This window comes from Salvelinus namaycush, chromosome 30 (assembly GCF_016432855.1).
Source record: "Salvelinus namaycush isolate Seneca chromosome 30, SaNama_1.0, whole genome shotgun sequence".
In the NCBI taxonomy this organism is placed as follows: Eukaryota; Metazoa; Chordata; class Actinopteri; order Salmoniformes; family Salmonidae; genus Salvelinus; species Salvelinus namaycush.
In genome coordinates, this window is record NC_052336.1 from 15,534,664 (window position 1) to 15,549,557 (window position 14,894).

General features: G+C 43.8%; 2 protein-coding genes across 2 annotated transcripts in view; one reads left to right on the forward strand and one right to left on the reverse strand.

Moving 5' to 3' along the window:
• LOC120024823 (extensin-like) overlaps positions 1-2,834 on the forward strand; it is a 20,879-nt gene extending 18,045 nt beyond the window's left edge. Inside the window, exon 3 of the mRNA XM_038969149.1 lies at positions 2,802-2,834. Coding sequence (XP_038825077.1) covers positions 2,802-2,834 — 33 coding nt within the window. The remainder of the gene's footprint in view (positions 1-2,801) is intronic.
• Positions 2,746-14,129, reverse strand: LOC120025187 (fibulin-7). The gene is made up of 8 exons (XM_038969640.1): positions 13,947-14,129; positions 9,702-9,861; positions 9,016-9,186; positions 8,101-8,226; positions 4,707-4,889; positions 4,454-4,591; positions 3,927-4,062; positions 2,746-3,821 (listed from the first exon to the last, which is right to left on the reverse strand). Exons 1-8 carry the CDS (start codon positions 14,010-14,012, stop codon positions 3,458-3,460), a joined length of 1,344 nt encoding a protein of 447 aa, XP_038825568.1. The 5' UTR covers positions 14,013-14,129; the 3' UTR covers positions 2,746-3,457.
• Between the last annotated feature and the right edge of the window lie 765 nt (positions 14,130-14,894).

Consider the following 14,894-nt stretch of genomic DNA (forward strand, 5'->3'; position numbering starts at 1 on the left):
ATTGGCCCTATGTGTGGTGTGGTGTTAACCAGGGGTTTCACGTACGTCCAGATGATAGAGTGCAGAGTGGGGAAGGTTTGTGGGTAGCCTGGCACAGGGGTGAAACATTTCATCAGCCTCCTCTACAACCCACGCCACAACAACACCAGCCGAATCTACAGTACATCTCACAATCACAATCACACACAAACACACAGGCATGTACTCCTAAGCCCCCAAACACCCAGTGCTAAAAAGGTGGAAAAGAGCATTTCAATTTGTCATATCTCATTAAGAAACAATATACACAGTGTGTGTGGTTTAGCTCATTCATATACTGTAAGGATCTAGTAGCTCTTTGAGCAGAGTGTCTTTGGCTGTCTGTCTGCTGGACAGTGTAGCTCTGTACTGCCATGCCTGATGTCTTCCCCAGACCTGCACTACTCATACTGTACATCATACTCCTGTTTAATCCTTTATGACGGACAGATTATCTACAGGTCACAGTTCAAGGCAAGCCCCTTATTCAGTCCTGTGCAGAGATATACATATATAGGAAAAGTAAATAATTAAACCCTAGAAATCATACAGTAGTGTTTTGATTAAATGTTTAATAGTGCTTTCTCAGATAAATAAAAAGCAGATCACAAAGGGTTTACAACACCTTCAAAATAAATACAGTTGAAGTCGGAAGTTAACATACACCTCAGCCAAATACATTTAAACTCAGTTTTTCACAATTCCTGACATTTAATCCCAGTAAAAATGCCCTGTCTTAGGTCAGTTAGGATCACCACCTTATTTTAAGAATGTGAAATGTCAGAATAAGAGAGAATGATTTATTTCAGCTTTCATTTCTTTCATCACATTCCCAGTGGGTCAGAAGTTTACAATTAGTATTTGGTAGCATTGCATTTAAATGGTTTAACTTGGGTCAAACGTTTTAGGTAGCCTTCCACAAGCTTCCCACAATAAGTTGGGTGGATGTTGGCCCATTCTTCCTGACAGAGATGGTGTAACTGAGTCAGGTTTGCAGGCCTCCTTGCTCACACACGCTTTTTCAGGTCTCCCCACAAATTTTCTATAGGATTGAGGTCAGGGCTTTGTGATGGCTTCTCCAATACCTTTACTTTGTTGTCCTTAAGCCATTCTGCCACAACTTTGGAAGTATGCTTGGTGTCATTGTCCATTTGGAAGACCCATTTGTGATCAAGCTTTAACTTCCTGACTGATGTCTTGAGATGTTGCTTCAATATATCCACATACTTTTCCTGCCTCATGATGCCAACTATTTTGTGAAGTGCACCAGTCCCTCCTGCAGCAAAGCATCCCCCAAAACATGATGCTGCCACCCCCGTCCTTCATGGTTGGGATGGTGTTCTTCGGATTGCAAGCCCCTTTTTCCTCCAAACATAACGATGGTCATTATGGCCAAACAGCTCTATTTTTTGTTTCATCAGACCAGAGGATATTTCTCCAAAAAGAATGATCTTTGTCCCCATGTGCAGTTGCAAACCGTAGCCTGGCTTTTTTATGGCTGTTTTGGAGCAGTGGCTTCTTCCTTGCTGAGCGGCCTTTCAGGTCTTGTCAATATAGGACTCGTTTTACTGTGGATATAGATACTTTTGTACCCGTTTCCTCCAGCATCTTCACAAGGTCCTTTGCTGTTGTTCTGGGATTGATTTGCACTTTTCGCACCAAAGTACGTTCCTCTCTAGGAGACAGAACGCGTCTCCTTCCTTATTGGTAAAACGGCTGCGTGGTCCCATGATGTTTGTACAGATGAAGGTGGTACCTTCAGGCGTTTGGAAATTGTTCCCAAGGATGAACCAGACTTGTGGAGGTCTTGGCTGATTTCTTTTGATTTTCCCATGATGTCAAGCAAAGAGGCACTGCGTTTGAAGGTAGGCCTTGAAATACATCCACAGGTACACCTCTAATTGACTCAAATGATGTCAATTAGCCTATCAGAAACTTCTAAAGCCATGACATCATTTTCTGGAATTTTCCAAGCTGTTTAATGGCACAGTCAACTTAGTAAACTTCTGACCCACTGGAATTGTGATACAGTGAATTAATCTGTCTGTAAACAATTGTTGGAAATATTACTTGTGTCATGCACAAAGTAGATGTCCTAACCGACTTGCCAAAACTATAGTTTGTTTACAAGACATTTGTGGAGTGGTTGAAAAATGAGTTTATGACTCCTACCTAAGTGTATGTAAACTTCTGACTCCAACTGTGTATCAAAATAAGTTTAACACAAGACCAGGAAATAAAGGATTGTCAATGTGTAGCTTCATGTCTTCTCATCTTACAGATATTGATTGTCACTTTGTCATATGTTGGATGTAAAACAATAAAACCAGTCAAGGACTTCAGCTTGTATTTACATGCCCAGCTTTCTCTCACTCTCTCTGCTACAGTGAGGAAACATTCAATCTCCACCACAAGTGGCCATTTTCTCATTTTCATGTCTTTGACCCCTTTTTCCCATCCCTAATTTCTCACGCCCCTAAACCTTAACCCTTCCCTTTCTGTCACTAGAATTGATACAACTCTACCAAATGCATCCATTCCTGCCATACCTGTATGTCTCGACTCAACTTAGACTCCCTCTTCCCCTCCTTTTAGTCCCTCTTTGATCCTTAGGACTTAGTGCCTCACCCCTTTCTACCGCCCTCCTAGCCCCCTAGCCACTGCCCCACTCAAACTCTTACCACAGTACCCTTTCACGCAACCCTCTGCCAACCCCTCCATTCTCCATCCAACTCCAGCTGGCCTCCCTCTTCTTTCCTCCCTCTACATCCCTCCCTCTCTAGAACTCGTACTGGGAGATGAACATGGTGATCTAGAACTCGTACTGGGAGATGAACATGGTGATCTAGAACTCGTACTGGGAGATGAACATGGTGATCTAGAACTCGTACTGGGAGATGAACATGGTGATCTAGAACTCGTACTGGGAGATGAACATGGTGATCTAGAACTCGTACTGGGAGATGAACATGGTGATCTAGAACTCGTACTGGGAGATGAACATGGTGATCTAGAACTCGTACTGGGAGATGAACATGGTGATCTAGAACTCGTACTGGGAGATGAACATGGTGATCTAGAACTCGTACTGGGAGATGAACATGGTGATCTAGAACTCGTACTGGGAGATGAACATGGTGATCTAGAACTCGTACTGGGAGATGAACATGGTGATCTAGAACTCGTACTGGGAGATGAACATGGTGATCTAGAACTCGTACTGGGAGATGAACATGGTGATCTAGAACTCGTACTGGGAGATGAACATGGTGATCTAGAACTCGTACTGGGAGATGAACATGGTGATCTAGAACTCGTACTGGGAGATGAACATGGTGATCTAGAACTCGTACTGGGAGATGAACATGGTGATCTAGAACTCGTACTGGGAGATGAACATGGTGATCTAGAACTCGTACTGGGAGATGAACATGGTGATCTAGAACTCGTACTGGGAGATGAACATGGTGATCTTGGTGATGTACCGGCCCAGCTGGACCCCTTTCTCCAGCTCGGTCATCTCCACCTCTGCCTCCAGTGTAGCAGGTCCTTGCACCGGGCTCCCCAGCACCAGCTGGCCTGTCTGGCGGTCCGACCGCTGCACCGTGAAGTGCCGTCGGGCCTGCCCGCGGCCCAGCAGGGAGAAACGCAGCGTGTCGCCGATGAGGCGGAGGGCCGACACACGGAACATGGTGCGTGGTGCCGACAGGTTGGATACGACAGACAGGTAGTGGTGGGAGATGGAGTTAGGGGCCTGAGAGCACACCTTGTTGTCCACAGAGCAGGGGTTACGCTCACAACGCCTGGGGAACGGGGAAGGATATAGGCATTAAGAGGGATTATTGCAAGAGACTGATAAAAAGAGTTATCAAATCTTTTCTTGATGAACTATAAGAGGAGGTATTCACAGGGGTGAGGTTTTGCTGTAGGTGGCGTTTCGTATGCGGGGGCAGTCCACACGTACACACTGGAACCCTCCGTAGGTGTTTATACACATCTGCTCCCAGGTGCAGTTATTCAGTCTGGTGGCACACTCATCTATGTCTACAGGCCGGGGAGAGAGAGGGAGAATAATGTGTGTAAAAGTGAGGGAGGGACAGATAAAGACACAGAGAATTAACTGATTTATTGTAATTGTCTACAAAAACAAACATTTATTCAGACCAGATGTATGGTTTGTTTAATTATTCAGCCAGTGGATAACAGAATTGCATGGAATTACAGATACAACGGATAGGAAATAATAGGAAACATTCATTATCCTTCAGCCAAATGATCTTCTTTCTCTTTGTGGTAGACTATTCAAATGTTTAGTATTCATCTGGCATAACTGGCATGTTTTGAGCCAGTGGATTTGATGGTGTGTGTGAGTGTGTGTGTTCAGCGCTGCGGGAGCATTTGAGACTTTGGTACAGTGTGTGTGGTCTCCTTTCACCTTTGCAGTTGCGTCCATCACGGCTGACATTGTATCCAGCAGGACAGGTACAGCGGTAGCCTCCAGGGGTGTTAACACAGGCATGTAAACACAGCCGGCCAGCCTGACCCATGTGGAACAACTCACACTCATCAATGTCTGAAAGACACACAGTTAAAATTGCCATTGATGTCAGTTACAGTATATAACATTATGCGGTCAGACTATGTGTCTTTTGATGTTACCATAGCAATGGTAGCTGTTTGCAGTATACCTTTGCAAGTGGTGCTGTCACGCCCAGAGATGGTGTATCCGGCGTCACAGGTGCAGTGGGTGGTGCCCTGGACATGCGTACAGTGAGATGAACGGAAAAACGGACCAACAGTCACAGCCGGGGGAGAGATGGCAGCAGCCGCAGAGGAGGTGGCAGACGAGGTGTTCGTCATGGTGACAAAGACTGGAGAAAAACGAAAGAGGGAGAAAAAGAAAGAGGAATGAGGAGAAGAGTGATACTAAGGATGATTCTCATTGATATGGAGGTTTCTGACTGCAGTCTGAGGGCATGGCCATCTAAACATCTCCATCTTCAAATCAGTACAGTGCAGCTTATTTCTTTATAAAACACTATGGATACCATGTGAACAAAGAGTTACAAATTAACTATTGGTTCACAGGGTAACCAGTGTTTGGACCAGTGTTGTGTTTGAGACCACCTAAAGCGAGGCCAATTCATGACCAAGATCGGAGCAAATCTCGTCCGAGTCAAGACCAAGACCGGAGGGGGACAAGGGGTACGAGACCGAGTCCAGAAAAATGTGATTCCAATTCAAGACCATGATTGTAATTTTGTCAATCGCCACCATAATAACAGTTCAAAATGTCCAGTATTTCTGTGTTCATATTTCAGAACAACATATGGATTCTTTAGACATTCAGAATGGTGAAAAAAATGCATGCTGAGGGAAAACAAAGCCACTCTACAAACAATTACTAACCCAAACACAGTGGGAAGAATGGACCTTATACAGCTTCAGAGAAGGGCTAATGGATTTAAAAAGTAACTATTATAACAATAATAAATAAAATTACATTATTTTCAATGGCGTTCTGATTTAAATCACTTCAGTTTTTGTTGGAAAGGAAAGGGTTAATACTGAAGAGAAAAAAAGATCCAATCAGGATTTTTCTTTGTTGGTCTCTGGGGAGATAAATCTAGCTAGCAAAGTCAGCCATTGGCTCGGCCATCAGAAGCTAGATAGGAAAACTACTATTGTGTAGCTAGCTATCTTTTGTTTTTATCTAGTTTGTAGCGGCTGCAGCAGGTGTTATAGAAGAGGATGTTGTTGCTAATTTGTTAGCTTCTCCCTTTTCAAGAATAACTTCTTGAATAAGTTTAAATTTATCCTCATCTATTGAGTGGAACTGTGTTTATTTTATTTCAGCTCGCTTGCAGTTGTTAGCCATCTCTTTGAAAATAACTTGTGTGTGAAACATTGTTGCATTTAAACTTTAGGTCACCGGTTACTTTGTGTGCTAAACGTGAAATGTTTTTATCAATGGAAATTAATAGTTAGTACATTTCGATTAAGAAATGCTTAGCCTAATGGTTGTGTTTTAGTATTCTTATGATTGGAAACCACTGGCTTACTATGTCAGAGTGATTGGACTGCTTATTCTTTAACATCATGCTGTGTGTGACTGCTGTCTTTCCATTGGCCCTATGCAGTGGTGCAGTTGAGCCTGGAGAAGTGGGTATACTCACATTTTGCCCAAAAATTCTCAAATGGTCTGCCCAGCAAAGGTAAATCTTATGTTTTTCTGTTTTTTAGATTTGCACTCTAAAATCACACTTTTTTTTTTAAAGTAGAAAAACAAAAAGGTGACATTAAGTCCACAACAATGCTTAAACCACATCAGGAGACCCTTTTGGAGGTCTGAAAATAAATAATATAGAAGAGTATTTTTGTAATAATAATAATAATAATAATGTATTATTTTTCTGTTTTTGCTCAATCTGATTGGGTGGTTCTGGCTCCCCAGTGGGTAGGCCTGTGTCCACCCAGGCCCACCTATGCCTACGCCACTGATGCAAACATGGTATGATGACTGAATTCCCTACTGACTTTGGACCAAACCTTTTCAATACCTTGTTTGCATACCCATTGTTGCCTTAGTTAGCATTTACTGGTAGATATCATACATTGAAAAGTATTTCCTACCTACCCTACTGGCTACCAATGTCATTTTTCCGTGAGCTGCTCTATGCCAAAAAAAACAGTTGAGAGCTGTGCACTCTTGCTGCCTGCAGATGACATTCCGCTGAAACTAGGCTGTGTGTGCTGCGCACATGTGAATATACAGCTCTGGAAAAAATTAAGAGACCACTGCAAAATGATCAGTTTCTCTGGTTTTACTATTTATAGGTATGTGTTTGGGTAAAAGTAACATTTGTTTTATTCTATAAACTTACAACATTTCTCCCAAATTCCAAATAAAAATAGTCATTTAGAGCATTTATTTGCAGAAAATGACAACTGGTCAAAATAACAAAAAAGATGCGGTGTTGTCAGACCTCGAATAATGCAAAGAAAATAAGTTCATATTCATTTTTAAACAACATAATACTAATGTGTTAACTTAGGAAGAGTTCAGAAATCAATATTTCATATATATATATTTGGAATAACCCTGATTTTCAAATCACAGCTTTCATGCGGCTTGGCATGCTCTCCACCAGTCTTTCACATTGATGTTGGGTGACTTTATGCCATTCCTGGCGTAAGAATTCAAGCAGCTCGGCTTTGTTTGATGGCTTGTGACCATCCATCCTTTTGATCACATTTCAGAGGTTTTCAATGGGGTTCAGGTCTGGAGATTGGCCCTGGCCATGACAGGGTCTTGATCTGGTGATCCTCTATCTACACCTTGATTGACCTGGCTGTGTGGCATGAAAGCTGTGAGGTGGGCGGACGGTCTCGAGTACTACAACACTGGTTTAGACTGACTTGCAACTTATGTTTTTCTTATGTTTTTTAAACTTTAAAAAAATTAAATCAAACCTTCATGCAACACTGTAGTTTCCCAACATTTCCTGACCTCAGTGTTCACATCCATTGCACCATGCAGCCCTCTATCAGTGGGCTGTGTGTGAGTGGGATGATAGACTTATAGAAGGCTCCCACACAGTGCAAGCAATGTTAGTCATGGTCAAAGTCCATCCAAATCCCCATTAGTCTGTATGTGGCTCTCACCTACAGCAGTGTACTGTACACACGGGGGAGAAATGAAACAAACAGACAGAAACAAAACCAAACTGGGCCGTATTGAGGCGCTGGCTCCGCCTGGAGCCCTGAGTGTGTATGATAGCCCAGCCACCCAGAACCAGCGAGAGGGAGTGGACCTGGGTCTGCCTCGGTGTCTGGCCCTTGTGTGTTGTTGTTACTAGTTAGCCATAGCATAGAGATATATAGGACTGTAAATTCTGGTTCCAGTTTATAATAGCAATAAGGCACCTCAAGGGTTTTGTTGTATATGGCCAATATACCACTGCTAAGGGCTGAGTCCAGGCACTTCACTTTGCGTTGTGCATAAGAACAGCCCTTAACCATGGTATACTGGCCAATATACCACACCCCTTTGGGCTTTATTGCTTAAGCATCTCTACCTACATGTTGGCACAGGGCTCTGGCAGGTGGCTCCGGCCCAGCCTTTGGTACACGTGCAGGAGAATTGGTTCACCTCGTCCACACACGTCCCCCCGTTCAGACAGGGAGACGAGGCACACTCATTTATGTCTGAGGAAAGACAGGAGGAGTAAGGGATTAGTCAAGAGAGGAGAATGAAGTAATATTAGCCCTGATGTAAATGTTGGCTCGCTAACTCACTGACAAGCACAGGTGGAACCTTATAGCTCTGATGCACGAACCAAAAGAGAAAAGCTCCTTCTCTCTCTGTGTGTGTGTGTTTGCATGAGCATGAATGTGCGTGTGCATCCATGTGTGTGAGTACTCAACCTAACTGGAGCGAAAGGGATGGCCTGACTTTTAGTCTCACAGACATCTTTGAAGTGTTATCTAAATGTTAGCGAGCTGTCAAGACAGAGGGCTGCTATCACTATGTGTCACAGTCACTGGATTCAATAACCCATTTTGGATGGCCATGAAAATACATAAAAAGGAAATTTGATAATGAAACGCATATGGATGCAAGCCATCTTATCTAGATAAATGTTAGTAATATGCATGAAGTTTAAAATGGGGGAAAGAGAGATACAGAAAAGAGTGGGGCACAAAGAGGATGGTGACAAGGACATGAGAGAGATGCTAGAGCAGATAAAGAGATGGGCACAAAGAGGATGGTGACAAGGACATGAGAGATGGTAGAGCAGATAAAGAGATGAGTGACGGGACAGAGAAGAGGAAAGGAGAAGATAAAGGGGGGGAGACACCTGACAGGAGCCAGAAAAAGAGAAGTAGATGGTAGTTGACAAAAGATAGTGATTTCACGTCAGATGTGTGTCTCCCTAATGGTTAAGGTTTGGATTAGGGGTAGGGTGATCTGTAGCAGATGGTAGGGTCACTCACTGCGGCAGGTGGGCTGCTGGCCGCTCCAGGTGAGGCTCTCCTGACACATCCTGCTCTCTGCTCCCACCAACTCATAACCCGCATCACACAGGAAGTGAACCTCGTGACCTGGGTTCTGCGCCTTTCCCAACTTCCTGCTGTTGGCAGGCGTGTCCAGCTTTAGACAGGTATCTGTAAAGCGGTGGGGGCTGGTTGGTAGGGGCCATAATCCAAGACTTAGCTCTCCAGCCATAGCTCCATAGGAGTTCAATTTAACATTTCTACCTACCGCTAACCACCAAATGTCAAATTACATACCAGTAGTAGCAAAGGAATAACAATCCACCAGAGTTAACATTTTTAGAACGCAGTGTGACGCTGCTAATAGCATTTTTACCGCAACTACTCGGTCCGGCTATGCTGTGTGTAGGCCTACACAACTTACTGAATCACGATTGGTTCTCGTTCATGAGCTAGACAACAATAGCAAAAACATTAGTAATACAAACCTCCGTCACATTCTTGCAACTGATGTTTTTTGTATTCTAAAATAAAAAGCAGCAGGCCTACTAAAAGCCATTTTAGGCATTTCAGTGTACTTAAAAAGAACATGAAGAAATCTAATTTAAGCTTATGGCTAAAATGGTAGGCTGCATGTTGCTGCATGTTGCTTCTTTGACCGATGTTTGGGCTGTGTGCAGACTTACCATTGTTTACTTTGCCAGTCTGTTTGGTGGCTGTGTTCTGTAGCAAGTTGAGTTTCTTCCTCAGGGTGCGGAGGCTCTGAAGATATGCAGCCTCGTGGGTCGACAGCAGCTTCTGGACCTGCTTTAGGGAGCTCTGCATGTCCTGCCTGCTGGGACAGTCCTACAGGGACAGGGCATGGTAAGCAGGTGAACACTTTTTTGTCCAACAAAAACAGGGGAAGCCAGTGGCAGTCGAACAGTTAAAAAGTGCTATACAGGGATAACTTGACAAGAGAGTCATCCCAAAAGGCAATTCTTTTGCAGAGTTACTGTATTTTAAAAAGCCATAATACAGGAAGATCTTAACTGCATTTTAGCAAAGGGGCAGGTTACAAACATGGGTTTGTAAGATCCATTAAAACATTGAGGAGCATGCAAGCTTATTTTTCCTATACTGACATAGGCAATGAATGTGCTCTGTGTAGCCTAATGAAATGCAGTTCCAGTTGATAGACGGCTGCCTAATTTAAACTCAAGTCAGGGACCGTGAGACATAGGTGACTTGGTCAGAGGATGGAGGCAGAACTAACGCTTACATTAGCTTCCTAGAATTTGACATCACTCAGTTATACAGACCACATTCTGTAACGTCTGCTTCCAACTCCTACTCTCAAACACGTAGATCCCCTGAACGCAGCTCACTTTCCAGCTCACACTCTCAAACACGTAGATCCCCTGAACGCAGCTCACTTTCCAGCTCACACTCTCAAACACGTAGATCCCCTGAACGCAGCTCAATTTCCAGCTCACACTCTCAAACACGTAGATCCCCTAGAACACAGGTGTCAAACTCATTCCACGGGGGGCCGAGTGTCTGCGGGTTTTCGCTCCTCCCTTGTACTTGATTGATGAATTAACATCACTAATTAGTTAGGAACTCCCCACACCTGGTTGTCTAGGGCTTTATTGAAAGGAAAAACCAAAAACCTGCAGACACTAGGCCCTCCGTGGAATGAGTTTGACACCCCTGCCCTAGAAGCTCCAGATGCCAATTACCTAAATTCTGATCACCTGTTCACACACCTGTATGTCATTATCACACACTATTTAGTTCTTTGCACCCCATCATTGTGAGGTATTGTTTGTTTTGTGACACACTTCTATTGGGAGCGCTGGTTTTCCCATAATGTAATCGTCCCGTGTATGATAGTTTTGGCCTGCCTCACTAAGGACGCCTTTTGCCTATTCCCTGCCTGTACTTTAGCCTATCGGATTTCCTGTTATCTACTTTTGCCTGATCTCCCGGACGACGTTACTAGCCATTTCCCTGCCTGTACTGTTGCCTTTTGGACCCCCTATGTATGACCACCTGCCTGTCCCTGGACCCAGCTACCTGCCTCCTCCTGTGGTCCTTTACAAATAAACACCTGCTGCGCCCTGCGCTTGAAACCAGCTCTTTGTCTTCCATCGTGTTCATTACACATACACTGCCAAGGAAAATGTCCTCGCAACTTAATCACTGGACAGAACAGAGAAATTACCTCACCAACAAGTTAATGTTGGAATAACAGGACAGAAGTACAGCAGCTACTGTACATTGGCTTGAGTTATGAATGATAAACTAGCAGCTGGTGAGCCACATGAAGTGATTTGTTACTGCATTTAGAAAGTATTTGAGGGGTTTTCCTAAGATAGCACTGAAAGGTAAAGAATGTAGTGTACAGTACATAAAGTTTCTAAAAAGGCATATGGTCACTGGTCTGGGTTTCTAGGGAGACCAGAGGAGAGACATCAGAGTAGATGTACCTGCTTCAACACTACCTCAGCACTCAGAGGGTCATGTTTTTAATCTCACTGTACACAGTAGGCAGCCTAGTCGATGTGGTGAATGAATGAATTGAGCGGCGACATCATCCCCCTGGTTGTCTGCCCTACACGTGAACCAAGAGTTCTGGGCACGCATGGGCATCTCAACAACCCCTACCACCAGCTGGGGAACTTGAAGTCAGAGGTGGCTGTAGTGTTGGTAGGCTTTTGCCTTTGTGCAAAGTGAGTTGTTCTCTAGTGGTAGTAGTTTTATGTTTTGGAGGTTGTGTGCTTATGCCCCTGGTGGGGTTACTTGATGGTGCCAGAGAGAAGTCCTGTAGGCCTCCTGTATGGTCTAAGGGGGTTGCTGTGAAACACTGAAGACACACTCCATGAGAGAAAGAGTGGCTCCAATCCTATCTGGACTCATTCTCACAACAGATTCCCATCACACTAAAGCCCCTCCCAGTCTGTCTTCTCTCATATCCCAGCCTATCTCTGCTGTTCTATCTCTTCAGCCCAGAAGTGTGTGGAAGTTCTGACAGTCAGTGGAATGATCTCCTTGGAGGCAGAAAAAAATGTTGCTTGCTCATAGCGTTCATTGTTTGATGCAGGGGTGGGTGTACTGTAGGTTGGAGAGGCTGTTTGGGGTCAGATGGTGTGGCATAAACACCCAAAGGGTAAACATCACCTGTGTATGAGGCACAGCCTCTCCTCCCATTGGCTGAGAAAATCAGGGAGTGTTAGTAGTATATTTTCCCTGAACTTCACCTCTCTCCCTCCTCCTCTCTGTCCGCTCATGGATGTTTTCAGAAAGCCAATTAGTGTTTTCATCTGGCAGAAGTTATGTAAGAAAAGTAAATATTTGGTCATCCTGTGAAAACACCTGGCTGATTGAAACTGGAGCAGGGAGCTGGGCTGCTGGAGCGACATCAGTCAGGACGGAGGGAGGGAGGGAGGGAGGGAGGGAGGGAGGGAAAGGCTGCTGTTTGTGTGCCCCAGCGATAATGTCCTTTTTCTGCCTCCGCTGCAAAACATTTCATGTGTTTGCATTTCATGTGTCTGTGACATTATCTTGGTGTGCCTAGGTAACATACCTATAGTCTCCTTCAGTAAGTTCTGAGCTGCTCTTTGAATCGAGAGGTGTGCAGTGCAATGATGAAGGCCAAAGTAGCATGGTGATCTAATCCAAGGATTCTAGATTGTTCTAAGTGAATTCTGTGATGCAGAAAGGTTTTGCATAAAAGGAAAAGTGTCCTGTAGCTAATAATACTCTGGCTGACATTGTTCAATTATGTAATCCCTGCATGGCTTCAGTTCTGCAGTGTGAGTTGTGCCATGACAAGAACAAGCCAAAGATCACTAATGAGACCTGAACAGACTCCTCATACACACAGCTCATTACCACACAGTACGTCATGATCTTAACCAAACGTGGACAAAAACTAAATGGAGTCCCAATTTGACATTCCACATTAATTTCTAACTGAACAACAGAAAGAGTACAGCATAGCATACACACACACACACACACACACACACACACACACACACACACACACACACACACACACACACACACACACACACACACACACACACACACACACACACACACACACACACACACACACCAGCCTGCTGTAATATAGACCCTTGCCCTTTGACAAGGTAGAGAGGTTTCGCAGTTTTGTGTTGAAACACGTCAGAGGTGTTGGGTCTATTCATAGTGATGGGCCTCTCGGTGTCTGGACATGCATGCAAGGGGCCTTAGTAATTGTTTGTGCAGCTTGCCTGGGAATTGAGGTCGACCAAACACCAGTTCTATCAATGGGTATCTGTCCATGTCATGATGCATGGATAATGACCTTATAGCTGGACTTGCAGGCTCCTGACTTTGACAAGAGATTGACACTTCAGCTTGATGCGTTTTGACCTTCAACAACACCCAGACATCAATGCTGCATCCCTCAGTGTTAGATGTTGAACTAAAGCCTGTCCACGAAAAGGGCATTCAGACAACCTTTCTCTCAGGTCTATTTTCTCAGTTGTAAATCTTGTGTGATATTTACCCACTGTCTTTTCAGGTCATTACAGATAATGGCAAGAATTTTAACTATGACCTGAGGCTATATGTGATAGTTAATTGGTCTGGAAATGTTTTCTGAGTTTATTAAGTTAATGGACTACCTAAACACGTCAGAAACCACAATAGCCTACATTAAATCGTAACACACTCATAGAGATTATAATGGTAACCCATGATCATATCAAATACAGTAATTTACTTCGATTTTATGTATTACTCTGTGATATGTAGTGTGAGACGTGCTTTTAAATCAGTTACATTTTTGATTGGACCAAGCAGCTGTGCAAAATAAATCCAAGAAACACCATATGTTGTCTCTTAATAGTGCCCAGGGTGCCCTCATGACACTGACAAGCTCAGGAAACACTCACCTGCCCAAATGCAGCGTGGACTGGACAAAGACACAGGAACACAATGACAGCGTGCATGCAAATCATTTTCAGTTAATCCTGTACTGCGAATACACTCAGTCCCGAAGTGCGCTGGATTGGGTATCTTCCGGGTACAGTGAATTTCCAGTGTGTAAAATGCGCTTATAAGCACCTCAGTGGTATTTGTGAGAAATGCTATTAATTCCTTCACATGTCAGACAAGATGCCAAAGCAAAACTTTATGGAATATAGGGTTTACTCTTCGAGAACCAATCAGGTTATGGGACTAGAAGACCTGTTGACCACATTTGACAAAATAACCATTGCGTAGGCATGTATTTTTTTTTCAAACTCTTTTCCTTTTTTTGGAAGGCACATGGCAAATTTCCTACCTCATGAAAGCCTCTCAGATGTGGAATTTGTAAACTGGAGAGAAAAATTAATTTAGCAGGAAGTTTGGATGGATTGATGCAAGCTCCACTGGGCAGTGGGCATTGTGGGAAGGTGACAAGCAGGGTAATGTGAGACACAACTCATACAGGTTGCATCTTCTCATGATTTATGAGGAAATGTAGGCCCATCTTTCATTAGGGAAATAACTATGTAACACAGGGATACATATAACCTACTTGAGCAGAACACACATTTTGTTGAATTAACTCAGCCTTGTGCTTATTACCAGGTAATTACAGTAGCCTAATGGACAATGAGTCTGTGTTCCAATGTGTTTTTCTGTTATCTTGAATGGCAGATATCCTGAGAGTAAAAGCGTACTGTTGAATGAGCATAGAAAGTGGGGAAGGTGTGCCCTCTGCAGGGAGTAAGTGTCCATCACCTTGCCATCATCTAATTCAATGGTTATGTTCTCATCTCCCCAGCAGAACACACCTAACACCATCACTACCATGGAAGTATAGCTAAGGTTAGTTGTTCTGTCATACCCCCAGC